Here is a 16,753-nt window from a genome sequence, read left to right on the forward strand (position 1 = left end):
ATTGGAGTGGGTGCTTTTCCTTTGTGTTGCTGTTACTTTTTTCTTTTATGTTTTGATCTTCTTCTAGCATCCTTTGCGGTTGCATTCCTATTTCACTATTTGTGTACCATCTTATATTGCTAACCACTCCTGGCTTGCTTTTGTGTTCCTTTCTCAGTTTCACTACTTGCTGCTTCTCCTTACTGTGTTGTACTCAGTTCTTAGTTCTATTGCAAAGCTCTCTTATCCAAAACTGAGTCTGTCACTTATGCTTTCAACATCCTACCCTCTCTTTTGAATTATCCCTTTTGCTTCTGTTCCCATGGTTTTGTTTCCCTCTCCTTTGTCTTTCATTCTGTAATGTAAAGGATGCTATGATTGTCAGATGTTTTGTAATAAGCAGTTTATCTAAATGCTGCTTATTATTGTAACTATAGGTTAGGATAAGATCTGGCTTTGTCCTTCCTTAGGCAGAGGTGTTAGTTACTATTTTTCTAATTTTAATTCACAAAAAATGTGAAGTCTTGCAGCAGCCTTGTCACTAATGATTTTAAAGTTTATTTTATGAAAATTACATCACATTTTTCTGTGTGTTCCCTTCTCAGTTTAAGCATCTGTCACAAGAACAGCCATGTGCTGGCCTAAGCAGTTGCAGAGTCAATGCAATAGTTGCTGGAAACTTGTAATGGGGAGGTGGTCTTGGCCAGAGGGCAGCTGCAAAGCAGTGACCTTGTCCACTGTTTCAGCCTTGCATGAGAACTGTCATTTCCATGTGTAAGTTTTCCAGGCCACTCTGACCTTTGAGGGGACATCTGGGTCCCTTCACTTCTAGGTCAGTTCCATATTTAACCCATAACAGCTGTGCAGAGGTGCTGAGCACAACAGGAAGTTTTTCTTTAAACAAAAAAGAACCTGCATCTGTAGAGTCATAATTTGTCCTAGAAATAGTAAAAGCAAGGAAGACTCATTGCTTTTGGAGCAATGAATATATATGGTCTGCAGCAGTGCTTTGGCATGGGGCAAAATGGGCAGTGGGAAGGCAGATAAGCAATGACTCAAAGCTGGAGTGAGCTGAGCAGCCTTCTGTAACAATGGTTGTTCTTCATTACTGCTGCAGTGCAGTGGAGCAGCACCAGGAAAATGGTCTAATTAGTCCCTGTTTCATTTGTCTTCATGGCTATGGGGGTACATTGTGTATTGTATTGTGTTTCCTGAAAATCTCTGTGAAGCTGTTTTGTGATCAATGTTTAAACAAAACTCGCATTAAAGACAGGAAGCTGGCTTCCTATGCATTTTTATTGAGGTTCAGAATCTGAAGGTATTCCTGCATTTTCTTACTGCAGGACTCCAGTAGTAAGTGACTTCTGCACTTGGTTTTATTGCAGCTATCTCTGTTATCCAGATTTAAAATTTTATCAGGAAATTTTTCCACGGATATAATCTGATAATTCAAATGTATGTAAGGAAAACAAGATTTGAGCAACCTTCTGCTTTGTTTTAAGTAATATTTGCATCAAAATTAGTTTCAAAATAATAATCAAAGAAATCCAATACTGCAGTCCAAAGTTGTTGCTGTGACCCTGCATAGACAAATTAAATTAGATGTGGCCACAAAAACTTAGGAACAGGTTTCTGTTATTTGAATAGAGCAAGCTGGTGTGCAAGTTTAATTTTGAAACAAATATGTATCCTGTACTTGAGTGTTGGCTTTTTCAGAGAAAAAAGGAGAATGAGCACAACTGTGCATTGTAATCACTTGTGCAAAAAAAAAATCTGGTTTGAACACAAGAGGTCTATTATCATTGTGTTTTGAGCTCTTTTATTGACAAGAGATATGAAATAACAATTGTCTAAATGAAAAATCTTGTCATAGCTGCCACCTGTTTTCATGGAGCTGACAGGCTAAGGTTAATGAAAAGTAGTTTCTATTTAAAATTTTGAAGGATGAGAATGGATTCAACAGCAAGAATTTTACAGATCAGAAAAAGGGTTTTTTTTTAATAAACATATGCTTATTTTTATTTCTGCTTCTGTTACAAGATTCTTTTTATACCAGTTTTTGTATAATTGATTTTCTACTTTGTTTTTTATCATCTTTTTCATACTGACAGGTTGTCAATTGGCTTGAAGGACCTGGATCAGAACAACTAAGAACCCAGTGGGGAATAGGAGATTCCATTAGAGCTTCACAAGCTTTGCAACAGAAACATGAAGAGATTGAGAGTCAGCACAGTGTGAGATTTCCCATACCCTTCTCAAGTATCAAAAATAATTCTAAATGCATGTAGTTATGAGCAATGTATTTTGGTTATGAGTGTCTAGAAATTTTGCATAATGCATGATGTTATGAGTTACAGAGGAAATTACCTGAGCAGTTGTAGAACTAATATTTGCATAATATTTTTTTCCATTGTAGAAAAATACAGATTTCTATCTCTGATTTTTCTTGTGTTTAGTGTGGTATAGCAGTTCTTAAATTTTCATGTAGAGTAGAAGGAATAAATTTACTTTTTCCTCTCTATCAAAATGTCTGAGAGGCCCTGCACTTCTGAGGTGAATAACTTAATTTTTTTGCCTCTATTAGACTACACTTACCAGCCACTGAAACTGGCTTAAGACTTTAGATATGCTTGATGTTCATAATGAAATCATGAGGGTGCTGTTTTATAACTACACTAACTTGATGCCTTTGCTTCTAATTTTGAATACTTCCTAAGCTTCAGCAGAATTTTGTCTTTCCATCAGATGATTAACTATAATTAGGTTATGAATATTCAGTGCTCCCAAAGGGAGTTTTGCTCAGAGTGTTGTTCACCTTTTGTGACTTTCCTTGGTGTAGACACTGGCAATTTTGTCCACTTTTCCTAAGTTCTGTTTGCAGTCACAGCAACAAAAATAGTCCCTGGGTTATAGTTTTTCAGATGTAATTTAAGGGAGGGAAAAAACACCATAAACCCTTAGTCTGAGGAACACAGCAACCTAAACAACACTACTTTTACTGACTCCACTGTCAGTGAGTATGGTTTCCTTGCTGAATGCAGCAGTGTCATGTTTGGTTAAGTAAATCCCATCTCCTCTGTCTTGTCATTTCTTCAAGCACTGTGGAAACCAGTACCTTCCAAAGTGTAAAACATTATGTAGTTGCAATCCTAATTGGAAAGGAAAAAAAAACCACAAATATCTTAGATTACCTAAAAAAAAAGTGTCTTCTTGTTATATTGCTATTTCAAACTGAAAAGAGAAAACAAGACTGAACATACTTTGTTTCCACGTGGATACCTGTGACAGAGAACTGTGATTTAGCTGGGGCTAAATGCAGTCCTTGAAATTACTGAAATCCCACTGAAGTTTGCAGGCTGCCATACAGTGTGCTGAAGCATGGCAGCATGGAACACAGCTTGGTTCCCAGGCTGGCAGGAGTTTGCAGAAATAAGTCAGAAAACAAAATTATTTTATATCAAAGGCAGTATTTGGAAGACCACTGTCCTACCTTAAATTTAGATGACATTAGAGATTAAAACCATTTCTTGTCAACAGCACTAGAAAAATGTGTTTTGCCTTTTCCTCTGATTTTTAGCATACACTTCCTCTCTCATTGTTTTCCTGTTTTTTCTCCTAATAATTGAATTGACAAGCTTATATGCTTGCTTTCTTTTATCACCTTCTGTTTAATGTTAATTATAGTATTTTGAAGTGACTTACAAGAATGTTTGATTTGTTTTGAAGATGCTTTTTTTTCTTCAGTTTATCTGAAATGAAAAAAATAATTTCCATAGGATGCGTTTTTGTTTGCTTTTTTTGTGGGGAAAGGGTGGTTGGATTTTTGGGGGGGGTTTAATTTTCTGATGGTTTTATTCATGAGCAATACACTAGAACTGTTGTTTTTGAGAAAGTATTTGCTCTGTGGGTTTGAGCTGTTGCATGCAACTGTACCTAAGTTCTCCCATGAAAAAGATGAGAAACAAGATTTTATACCTGGTTTTCTGGTATCCTAATTTTACTAATAGCTTGATCAAAATAAATTGCAACTCTTGCTTACTTTAATGCTAAAAATAAAAACTGGAAAAAAACCCAAAACCAAAATCCTTAAACATATTAATCTAATATTTTTTGGGTTCTCATATTATAGTTTATATGTCACATTTAGCTGGATTTGTATGCTCAGTGTTGAAGAACTATGTTTGGTGAACTGATTGTGCTGAATCTACAGTACATGTCACAATGGAAGATATTTTCACATTATGTCATCATAGTTTCCCCTTTTGGGACAGATGAAAGATTTATTCTGCTCTTAAATTTTTGACTGATTGCTAATTTAACTTTTTCATTTCTTTCTCTTTGTTCCCCTCCTTGCACTTCATATTTTCACTTTTTTTTTTTTTTTCTGTGAGCAGATGGCAGAGGCAGCTTTTGGAAAAAAGAAAGAAAAATCACGATGTGGATATTTATACTCAGTTTTGCATGATTTGTAAATAAATAATGCAAAAACTGAAGACATAATTTACAAAATTTTTACCATCCCAATAGGAACGAGACAAGAATACAAATTAAATCAAGTATTGTAGGCCAAGAGATGGTGCTGTTCCATAGAAATGCATAGGAACACTTAAAGGTCAAAATTAGAGCTGTTGAGCAAACACACTTTGCTTTACAGGCATCTCAGTTATGCAAGATGTGAATGTGATCTGGATGTATCAAGCTGTTTTTAAATCTCCCAAAATTGTTAAATATTTGAGCTATTTTCCTCTGCAAATACACCAATAGGACAACATAACTAAATCTTATGTATTCAGTAATCAAGCCATGTGAAAAACAAATCTGCACATTTTAAGTTGATTACTATAAAGCTTTTCTTAAATAAGAAACAAGAATTATTTGAAATTTTTATGCATGGACACTCTTTTATTCAGAAGATAGAGATTACTTCCACTTTGTCAACAGCAGTATATTTTCTAAAAATTTTAAGGAAGCTATTGCTAGCTTCAATCATGTTACTTAAAGTGACACCTGAATAGTCCTGTGAACAGCTTTTTATAATAGCTGATCACTTGACAAAAATGTTCTTTTGTTTCAGATATTTAAGCACTAGCAATTGTTTTTTTAAATGTTGGGTTTCCTCTTTTGGTGGAAGTTTGTGCTGGGACTAGGAGTCATGTTGAACTCTTCCTGTCTTTCTGCACTGCATTTTTTTATTCTACAATGCATGTATTGACATCTACTAAATTTATTGAGAGTTAGTTTGAAATCAGGAATATTTTTTCCTTGTCTTTGAGATGGTGTAATCTGTATTTACCTCCTTTTTCAATCTGATTATTTATTAGCCTGCAGTCAGATGTATACCATTTAAGAGAAATAAAATTGTATTTGGCATTTTTAACTCTTCATCTCCTTGTGTTTCTAGGAGTGGTTTGCTGTTTATGTTGAGCTTAATCAGCAGATAGCAGCCCTTCTAAATGCAGGGGATGAGGAGGACCTTGTGGAATTGAAAGCATTGCAGCAACAGCTGAGTGATGTGTGTTACAGGCAGGCCAGTCAGCTGGAATTCAGGCAGAACCTATTACAAGCAGCACTTGAATTCCACAGTGTTGCCCAGGATGTAAGTGTTTCTTTTTAATTTATTTAAGGCATTATCAATAAATTATACCTTAGTATTCTGTTGAACACAATGTAAAAATATTCAGAGAGATGAGGGGAAATATAATGTCACTTGGAAAATACTGTAAGTCGTCATTTACTGTAATTGAAACACTGAGAAAATTGGCTCCCCCCTTTATTAGGAGGGAAGTACTTTTTAATCTGTCTTATATTTCAGTAGTATTTGAAATTAAATGGTTGCTAGTTGGAAAGTTACTTTTTTGCCCCTCTTTTTTTTTTTTTATTTAGAGGCATATGCATCAATTGAACTGGAATTTGTTGTACTTTTCATAGTTTCGTTTTGTTACATGGCATGTTCCTTTCCTATATTTTTCTTACAAAACAAGTAGAATCTTGGCTTCATACTCTCCCACCATCTGGGGATGTGTGCTCATGGATTTCTACAAGGCAGATGGGTCATTTATCTTTCATCTTGACTTTCATTTCCTGTAGCTGCAAAGAGAAATTTGAAAATGACAAATTTCCAAGCATTTAGAAGATTATAAACCCAACCATCTGAAGCTCAAACTTCTTTTTAAATATCAGCATTTATGTTCTTACATTTTAGTTGTCTCAGCAGTTGGATGGTTTACTAGGAATGTTGTGTGTGGATGTAGCACCGGCAGATGGAGCATCAATTCAACAAACATTGAAACTACTGGAAGAGAAATTGAAAAGTGTTGGTAAGCAAGATATTTCTGCATTTCGGGCACACACATTCTAATGAGTGCATTGCAGGGGGAAGATACAGTAATCCCTTTTAAAAATCACCAAAAAAGCAGGGGATGAAGATCTTAGGACTTCTAATTCCTCACTGTGTAATGTTCCAGTGAGCTACTTTGGGCAGGCTTATGCCATCTACTGTGTAGTAGTTTTGTCTGGGGAAATGATCTGGAACTGTTTTCTTTTAAATGTTTTACATCTAATGTATATTTTTGTTATATGCCATTATCATGCATTTCATCTGTAAACCAAATTCTTTCCCCCATAAATCTTCTTTAGTGATTTGTAATTATAGTGCTTAGATTATCTTTTTGTCTCCAGAACTGATGCCTTGATGGTTAAGGTTTTATACACTCAATTTTAGAATGCTTGTACTGGGTGTTTTGCAGTAACTTTGACTGTATATGTTAATAAATGGCACATTGAAGGTTGTTCCACTGTCAAGCATATGGAATTGATTATTTCAGTTGGAAGGGTTCTACAGTGTTCAGCTTGTTCATTAAGTTGTGGGAGAAAGAGATGCAAAGAAACATAATTTATGGTAGAAGTAGGTGTGATTTGAATATAACAGTTTGATGCATAAATGAGATGTTCCTTCAGGAAAACAGTAGAGCTGCCAGATAAGAGATGCAACAGCAGATTCCAAAGGTTGGCAAGTTTCAGTGTAGAAAATTGTATCAGCCATATCAGATATATTCTAAAGTAGCAACTTCTGCCAGCAGTGAAAGAACACTTAGGCTACAACTGCTTAGCAGTGATAAATATTTTAGGAATTATGTAGCTGTGTGGACGAAAGACATTAATTAGCTATGTATATACTGAAAAGTTGACATGCTGTCAACTTCTGTTCCTTTTCTTATTATCTGCTAGGTCATAAAATAGTAAACCCTCAGTTCTTTGCTAATGTAGGCAAATACTCACTCAAACTTGAGTTGGAAAGGACATAGTCATGTCCTTTTCCTTTTTTCAGGTTCCAGTCTTCATCCTTGTATGATTCTGTTACATTTTATCTCTCTCCATTGAGGAAAATCCACCAAAATTCTGAGTGATCATTGGCCTTTTTTTTTCCTTTCTCTTATTAGACTTAGGCTTGCAAGGCTTGCGTGAGAAAGGTCAAAGTCTTCTTGATCAGATATCTAACCAGGCATCATGGGCCTATGGGAAAGATGTGACCATTGAAAACAAAGAAAATGTGGACCACATCCAAGGAGTGATGGAAGATATGCAGCTAAGAAAACAAAGGTAAGAATAACAATTCTGGTCATTAAGATTTTTGTGTGTTAACAAGTCAATTTTTATACAATTTAGTTTGTTTTAAAGAGCCCATTTTGGTTTTTCTTTTCAGATAAGGGATGTATTACAGCTGTAATTTATATTACTGTATATTTGAATGGGACAGAAACTTCCCTGACTAATCTGTTGTATTTATTCCTAAAAACAAGCAGCTTTTATATTTTGATACTGGATGGAGTACTTAAATGCTTTCCTGTGCTTGTAAATACTCAAAAATTATGCATTCATTTTGTATAGAGGTATGAAAATATGCAAGAGGCATCTTTTATATGTTAGCAGTTTGAGATGGAAGTATAATATGACTACAGTATGGTGGTGGGTGTAAAATCTTCTTTATCACAAGCTCTATCCTTTGAGTATGGTATTTTCATTCCTGAAGATAGGAAGACAAAGGAGATGGTGTTGGAGGGAACAGGGTGCAAAAAGGTGGCACAGATCTTCAGTTTTCAGAAGAGCAGACAATGGGATACCAGACCATATAGTCACCCCAGGACATGGGGTTTGTGAGTTTTGGAAAATTATAGAGTGGGGAATGAAGTTGCAGTTGGGAAAAATATTTATTTGTAATTTAAGATGTAGCAGTACTGCCTTTTTTTTTTTTCCTATTCAACAATGTGACAGAATGAGATGCAATTGCCAGTGTACTGCTGGAACCCCTGAGACAATGGAGTACTGTCCATAGAAAGGGCCTGAGGTTTAAGGGCAGAAATGCCTCTAGGCAACAGCAGGGTCTAGTGAGCATCAAATTGCCTATTTTACAAATTAATTCCACTATTCATAAATTGTTTTCTTAGGGAGCTTAGTGTAAGAAACTGTGTTTTGGTAGTGCTTAGAGAAAATACTGTTTTAAGTCTGCCCTGTGAATCCTATTAATTTAAGCATAACTTGTTTAGAGGGCCAGCTGCAAAAAGCTACAAGAGGACATGTCACTGTGCAATGAAATGGCAGCTGGAATTCCATAAGGAGAAAAGACATGTCCATGGGAGAAGGACACAGTAATGGACTCTGAATCAGCTGTCAACTCAGGAATAAACATTGGAAAACTTGCAGAAATTGCTTTAGTGTTCAAGCACACAGGGAAAAGTAGAATGTTAAGAATTATTAGGAAAGGAATAAAAAACTGAAAGAATGTCATTGTCATTGTCACTGTATAGATTGGTAGTCCACCTCTGTTTGTGATACACAATTCTGCTCCCTGTTGTCAGAAGGGTTATAGAATTGTGGGATCTCAGTTAGAGGACTAAAACATCAATAATATTTCCAGACAAAGATATGAAGCAACTTTCAGATGGTGAATGATTAAACATGGTTTTTTAGCCTGGATGAGAGAAAAAAAAATAAAAGAAATAAGGATCTCTCAGTAGTATGTATTTTTTGCAACATTTAATTTTTATTTTTTTTCCAAGTTCTGTTGTGTGTTTCTTGTTATTTACATGCACGTGTTGTAATGTTTATTTTTAGGGGCATTTTGCTGCTTTATTTATGATTTTGAAACCCATAAAATGTTTTCCTGCATTATTAGAGCAGCTGATGTCCTTTCAGTGTAAGCATTGCAGGAAAAACTCAGCATGCTAACAAACTGTTCTTTGGAAGAGCTTATGTTTGTAACCAGTTTGGAAAAGATCATGCACACAGCCTTTTGCATTTGCTTATAAAGCCAACTGTTGTTGACATTAGCAATTCCATTTGCACTGAACAGGAGCATGAGTCTGTCTACTTAGAAGGCTCTGAAACTGGAGAGCATTCTGCTAGGTACATTAGCTTAGGTCTCATTGTGGAAGGAGAAGGACTTTCAACTCTTTTATTGGAATTCTGGAGAAATAACTGTAAACTGTGCTCAACTCAGAGCAAGATAATTTGGGTCAATTTTTATATCCATTAGATTTTGAAATGCTTACTGACAAGTAAAGTGAAGAACATCATCATGTAAGTGTTCAGGTATTACCATCTTTAGTCAGCTAAAAAGAAAAAATGTATTATCTTTTAAACAGCCTCATCGTATTCATCAAGAAAACATTGCCCCCCACAAACAGTACAATTTGGGATTATGCCAGGTTGAGGCCAACTTTCATCTGAATTTTAGTAGGATAAAGTCTGTCTTTAGCCACATAAACCTCTGTGTTGCAGAGTTTAGCAGTGCAGCAAGGTAAGGAACTTGGGATGCTGCTGCAAAACCTTATAGCTTCTCTGGTGTTACTGCCTCCAGTTTATATATCAGGAATCTTGAGGATGATGTTTTTGGTGGCTTGGAGTGCTCAATTCTATTTATTGCACGTTTCTTTTTGTTCTCTCTGGCATTAGGTATTTTGGCCAATCTAAGCAGCTTTGATCACCTTTACATGAAAGCTTGTATCTTAATGTTTCTCACTTGAAAGCATTGTTGTCAAGTCAGAGTGTTTTGTGTCTACCCTACATGTATTGATGAGTCTTTCTGTGCTGCTGTTTAAGGTGTGAGGATATGGTGGATGTGCGGCGACTGAAGATGCTTCAGATGGTGCAGTTATTTAAATGTGAGGAGGATGCTGCTCAGGTATGGAAATACTTCTAGAATTTCATCATTCTGGTTTTTGTAGTCTGCTGGGTTGATTTATGGGAACTGGTAGTTTTACAGTACTTTTTTGCAACTCTTAAATGTAGTTGTATTTACACAATATGCACAATGAAAAGAAAGGATATAGCAATGTCTGAAGATAGTGTATTTGAGGATTGCATGCATGATCTACCAGCTTGTGACAGCTCATTTAGTTTCTATGTCAAAAATTTATGCTAGTACTGAAGTAAAGTCACTATTCTGGTTTAATTTCATTTTAATGTATTGGTTTTTATTCTTTTGGCTTGTTTTTAAGGCAGTAGAATGGTTAAGTGAACTGTTGGATGCTCTGCTGAAGACACACATCCGACTGGGAGATGATGCTCAAGAAACAAAAGTTTTACTGGAGAAACATCGAAAATTTGTTGATGTTGCACAGGTGAAATGTGTTATTTTTTTAGCAATATGGGCTTTGTGCAGTTTCAGATCCTCTCCTAAACAGAATCAATATCTGTATGGACAGCCATGGCACAGCTGTCACTGGTCTTACTGGTTTGCCTCAATGCCTGAGTGAAGAAATTGATTGCTGAAGTTGGCAGGGGGCCTAATGAGATGTTGCAGTTCCATCAGGAGCAGCAATGCTGCAGGTCACTACCTTAGTTAACCTTCACATAGGCAATGCAAACAAAGTTCATTGGCTTTTGACACATCTTGAACAATCTTTAAAATTACTTTTGGCAAGCTGGGCCAAAGCACCCAATCAGGTGCTTTGTCAGTCATTTAGTGCTTTTAGGAGTGTCTAATTTGGACTACTTAATTAACAGATGTGATGTTTCCTAATTCCACCTGTTGTACTGAACTGATTTTCTCTTTTGATGAATAAGAGTTGGTGATGACAGGAGGGTCATTTGCTGTCACAATGATGTGCCTCAGGGCACCTGGATACTGGCTGACCAAAGACATGGTGCCAGTGAAGTCAGGGAGACAATCCTCTCAGCAGTGGGTATCAAGTATCTCTTGGAAGATCCAAACAGCTATTGAGATTTTTTGGGAAGCTCTCTTCCTTTGCCAGTGTGAATGCTAGACAGCAGCAGATATTGGATTTTTTTTTTTAAGAGTGAAGGCACTGTTTGGTCATTTTATTCTTACTTCATCAGCATTTTCTAGTAGAAAATTTTCAAATTAGTTCAATGTACTTTGTGAACCTAAACTGTGAAGCTTCCATAAACTTACCTGCTGTTGCTTTAAGATGCTGTTTTGCTCCCAGGTGAAGTGCAGAGTTTGTACATGCACTTACTCTCCCATCCCCTGCAATTTTTAGAGTACTTATGATTATGGGAGACAGTTACTGCAAGCAACAGTGGTCCTGTGCCAGTCCTTGCGATGCACTTCAAGGTCCTCAGGGGACACACTTCCCAGACTGAACAGAGTGTGGAAACAGTTTACAGTCACTTCTGAAGAGAGAGTACACCGCTTGGAAACAGCTGTTGCATTTCATTCAACTGCTGAAAAGGTGAGCCTTGTGGTTTTATTAAGAAGAAAAATTTCGAACCTGAGTCCAGGCAAACAAAATGTAAGAGGTATGAAGTTGCTAGTATGAATATTTACCCTATCTAAATATATATTAAAAAAAGGGCAGAAAGAAGAATTTAAGTATCTTTTTCCAACCATTAATTTCAGTACTTAATGTAGTGATTTTTCATATACCTGTATTGGTATAGGGCCTGCTTAACAAAAAGGAGAACAGCACTCTTCAAATGGGAACTGTGGTATTGATGATAAAGCATTTCTTTGTGTCTTTTAGACTGTAATTCTTAAAAGCCAGGAACACTTCTTTGTGCAAAGTATGATACAAAGCTGTCAGGTCATTTAAGTTATTTGGAGAGTTGAAGGTGCATTACTCTTTAAGCTGTATGGATTTTGGATGGGATAACCTCACAAACTGTAAATAAGGGCAGTTCTTGTAGTTTCCACACATGCTGTCTTATTCCATCTTATATTTTGCACCTGGGGGTCTTTGAATGTGCTTTCATCTTGAACACACCTCTACCTTGGTATGGTTTTCAGACTTCTGTAACCAAATGTCTCACTGCTGCACCCAGTGAGGCACAGTGGAGGATGAGCAGTCAACAACATGATGAGGATTTTTTTTTTGTTTTGTTGTTCAGCTTGTTGAAGGGGGAAAATGTTGAGAGCTTTCAAATGCTTGCATTCGAGACAGTGTTCTTTAATGTAGGTCATGAGGATTAGGTCTTTTTGTCCACAGCTGCTTTTTTCTTGTGAAGCAGTACATTTTAAAAATAATCATTTTAGACTATGTATCTCAAATAGTGACAATAAAATTGCGTGTAGCTGCAAAAAGCCACAAATCTTGCACATGGTAAAAATTCATTCTGTCATTGCAAGAGAGCATGGATTCAGAGTTGATTCATATGCTTCTTGGTTTTATTAATTTCTTGTGTTAGTGGAAGATACTTCAAATTTGCAGGCTTTGGGAGTAGATGGACGTTCACAGAAGCAAAAATATATCATCCATGCTTCTAGAGTTTTACCTGATACCAAATTAAATTTCAGTGAATCATAAACTCCTAAAAGAGGTGATTCTCTTATTATGAGCATTCTTTTGTTATTGCAGTAGTTAATTGCTGAGTTTAGGCAGTCTTAAGTTTAAAGAAAAGTAAATTAATGGCTGACAAAACAATGCTCTTGTTCAAAAACATAATTCTTCTTTTACTATTGGACATATATTAATGAGTCTGTGTGGAAAGTAGATTGTTAATATCCATGCTGCTTTGGAAAAATGTAAGAAGTGGGAGAAAATAGAGTACTGGGTTACTAATATTGGCTCACAATCCCATCTGAAAATACTTATGTTCCCTTTTTTTTAGCCTTACCTGTTCTTGCCAAATGTGGGTTTAAGTTTTGAAACCTGTTGTGAGGGGCTCTTCATTAACCATGGTATTTCCACTTTATATTCCTGTCCTGCATGTTTAATGATGTCTGTCACTATTTTTATGCATTTCATATTTGTTGCAGGAATATTGTCTAGGAAGACTACCTTTTAATCCCTCTAATGGAAAACAGTGGTGGCCCTGAACTGTCTTCTTAATGGACCTTAAACTATTTTATTTTCTTGAATTGCATATGTCATTTGATCTTGTGTAAATGTGGCAGTGAAAATGCCAAAAGAACATTCACTCTGAATGGCACTTAAAAAAAACATATGCTATGCCTTGTGTACTTTATTGTGTATTTTCTTACTTTGATTAAACAGATTTTGCAGGAATGTCCGGAGCCTGAAGCTTTCAATGAAATGGATCAATTTGATGAAATTGAGGCAGTTGGGAAATCACTGTTGGACAGACTAACAGTGCCTGTAGTTTATCCTGATGGGTATGTAGAATGGTTCTTCTAATGCCTTTGGAATAATGCTTTATTATAGTCTCATATGCAGAAGACTCCTGAAGGCTTATTGCTGAAATAGAAAAGTGAGCACATTTTTTTTGAAGTTTGAAATAGGTCTGCTTTATGTGAAAAAATGGAAAAGAATTTTTAATGAGTATTAATGCACTGTCTTTTTAAAGTAGTGACCTTCTCACACTGAATGATTAGATGTATGCAGTCTTTGCACCAGCACAGTATGCAGAAGTAACAGAAGAATGACTAGTCTCAGTCTCTTCTCCCTGAAGAAAGATACCAGATGAGAATTACAGGATTTCTATTTATTTATTTGCAATTCTATCTAAGCCAGTATATTAAAGATAAATTTATATTTGATTTATTCGGTAAACAAAACAGTACTTCCCTCAAGAAGTATAAATACTTGGTAGTTCTCTTGAGCTACAAAAGCAAATTGAATTTGAAGGCTCAGCCATAATAAAATTCAGTTCTCTGTGTTTAATGATGTCTATTGTTATGCTGAGCTTGTAGTTAATTTCTGTGTGAGTTACAGCCAAGCTGTGGAACAAGTCTCTGGTGTGTAGGAAGCCACACCATAATGAAAAAGGTCTGAAATAAGTATATTGAGTTAGAGGCTGAAACCTTATGAGATAGCATCAGGCAACTGCATTAAGGGTTACCTGAAGTCTGTCTGAAAAATACAGTTGCAGGGAGGTGGTTGTGAAAATTGGTCATCTTATTTCCAAAATGCCATATGCCTTCTGCAGTGTATAGAGTACTAATCATGAAGATGGGCCCAGGCCTGAATTAGTAATGATTTTTACTATTTCTTCAATAGTGTGTTTGAAAATAGTGGAGGATTTTATAGCTGGGGGGGGGGGGGGGAAATGCCACCAAAACAAACAGAAAAACTGACCCAAAACCAGATCAAGTTGAAGTACTTTTGTATAACTTCTGTATAGCAGATTTGAGTGATCTGGTAAAAGTAGCAACTGTTCAATCCTCAGCATTGTTTCTGACCCCTCTAGAATTTCAATAGAGTTTTGCATATCTGGAACAATTTGCAAATGGCACTCTGGTTTTGAAGTGTTTAACAGATAGTTTGCAAAGGGTCTCTCATTATCAGAAATGGTTTGAGATTTAAGAACATGCAAAGTGTCATAAATGCTTGGGGATGTTTTCATCAGGCTGTTCACCTCTTCAGACTTTTGCCAGTATCTTTTTGGAAGTTCAGGTCACTGTTCCTTGTCCTGCTCATGGCTTCTGTTCTGTTTGAGGAAATGTGATCTGTGTGCAGTTTTGCAGTGGGACCAGTTACCTCCTCAAATGAGTCTATTCCTGCATAGAATAACTTTTCTGTCCACTTTTGCCTGTCATAAAGTCCTTTGTCCTACTGCCATTTCCAAAGTGTACAGCTTCTTTGCTTTGTAACTAGATTTAATACCTGTTCTTCTGAAACATGTATTCTGTTCAAACCCTCCCTTTGCTGACAGCTTGGTTAGTGGTTTCCCTGATGTTTCAGCTGTTCTTTGTTGTATTTGAATTACACAGCCATGTGTTCCTTTCACTTTGAGAGGTAGATGGCATAATTTGACAGCATGTGGTTGACTCAACATGTGAAGAGTCCTTTAATAATGCAGCAATTTTGTAAACTCAGAGTTTGTGTACAGAAAGGTACCATAGATTGTCACAGTATGGAAAATTGTCAGACATACTTGGGGGAGAGGCTGAGAAGGAAGGTAAGAAAGAGTGCTGGGAAGCATTCAGCTGCATTTGTTGATAGTGCCTTGCTGTTCAAATCATAGACTGGTTTGAGTTGGAAGGGACATTAAAAACCATCATGTTCCAACTCCCTGCCATGCTCAGGGGCACCTTCTACTAGACAGAGCTCCATCCAATCTGGCCTTGAGCACCTTCAGGGACAGGGCAGCCACACTAGGCAACCTGTGCCAGTGTCTCACCACCCTCAAACTTCTGTTGAGAGTGTCTTTTGGATATGAAAGGCTCACTGAGTGTTTGCAATAATTTCATTAAAACTTGCTGTGGAGTCACTAAGTCTCCAAAGCCTTTTAAAGGTGACTTTTATATGACAAGAGGAAAAAGTGTCTATTTTTCTTATCTGCTCTGTGTTTTCTCTTGCAATTAACACGTGTATTCATGTACTTCCTTACTTATTACAGATAATTTATTGTGGTTTGGGTTTTGTTTTCTAGGTCTGAGCAGTACTTTGGGAGCCCAAGTGATATGGCTTCTGCAGCAGAACACATTAGAGAGAAGATGAAGTTAGTTAGCCTGAAAAAGCAGCAGCTGAGACAACCAGAAGCCACTACCCCAGAGAGCTAATACTGACCTTGTCTGTGAATTCATAACAGGACTTCAGTTTGTAATCCAGCATGTTGTTTGCATATTACAGAATTTGGTATAATATATTAAAATGCATTTCACAGCTATTACAAGTCTCATTTTTTTTCAAAGTAAGTGTTCTCAGCATCTTAATACTGTACATCTATCAAGCCATAATTATTTAACATGCTATGAAACCATAGACTCCAAGTATCTTATGAAAAGGAACTGTAAACTTTGCACTGAAATTTGCTGTAAAGCTTTACCTGACCTGTCAGCTGCTTCTTAGTTAGACAGCTGATGCAAGCTTTGAGTGGTGCTAATTAAAGTGTTAGAAGTTCCATATTATGAAACTAGTTCTTTGCTTCCCCCATGCCCAGGTGATGTAGTAATTTTAGACTGTAAGGAAAGTAGCTGCAGTATAGACTGTGGTAACCCTGTAATTTTAATTTGAAATACTTTAAAAAAATCATTTTTATTGTGCCAGTATGCAACCTGCCCGTCAGATCTTTGATATATCAAATTCATTAAACAGATGTTTTCCTATTTGTATTGATAATGTATTAAAAGCTGTTTGTGCTTAATAAAAATCATCTTTTTAAAATCTAAGATAAATTTGTTCTGTCTGTATTTCCACATATTGTTTGTTACATTTTTATGATAAATTGTAGTAAGAATAATTACTCCCCCAATATATTTAGAAAGTCTGTTTAATTTTTCTTGCTAAATGCATTATAGCTCTTGAACTATTATTTATGGGTGTGAAAGTCCAGGCTATTTTTTCCTTTCTTTCTGATAGCAGTACTTGTACAAAAGTAAGATGGTAATTGCATAAGTCAGTGTTATATTAAT

General features: G+C 36.2%; 1 protein-coding gene across 7 annotated transcripts in view; it reads left to right on the forward strand.

Annotated features, from left to right (window-relative positions):
• SESTD1 (SEC14 and spectrin domain containing 1) overlaps positions 1 to 16,516 on the forward strand; it is a 49,047-nt gene extending 32,531 nt beyond the window's left edge. For all 7 annotated transcript variants that reach the window (XM_079310329.1, XM_079310327.1, XM_079310333.1 and 4 more), the window contains 9 exons: positions 2,091 to 2,213; positions 5,381 to 5,575; positions 6,182 to 6,296; positions 7,419 to 7,578; positions 10,078 to 10,159; positions 10,476 to 10,598; positions 11,481 to 11,672; positions 13,434 to 13,552; positions 15,772 to 16,516. In XM_079310329.1, the coding sequence (XP_079166455.1) occupies positions 2,091 to 2,213; positions 5,381 to 5,575; positions 6,182 to 6,296; positions 7,419 to 7,578; positions 10,078 to 10,159; positions 10,476 to 10,598; positions 11,481 to 11,672; positions 13,434 to 13,552; positions 15,772 to 15,901 (1,239 nt within the window). In that variant the 3' untranslated portion in view covers positions 15,902 to 16,516. The remainder of the gene's footprint in view (positions 1 to 2,090; positions 2,214 to 5,380; positions 5,576 to 6,181; positions 6,297 to 7,418; positions 7,579 to 10,077; positions 10,160 to 10,475; positions 10,599 to 11,480; positions 11,673 to 13,433; positions 13,553 to 15,771) is intronic.
• The last annotated feature ends 237 nt before the right edge of the window (positions 16,517 to 16,753 follow it).

Source organism: Erithacus rubecula (assembly GCF_903797595.1).
Source record: "Erithacus rubecula genome assembly, chromosome: 8".
Lineage (NCBI taxonomy): Eukaryota > Metazoa > Chordata > Aves > Passeriformes > Muscicapidae > Erithacus > Erithacus rubecula.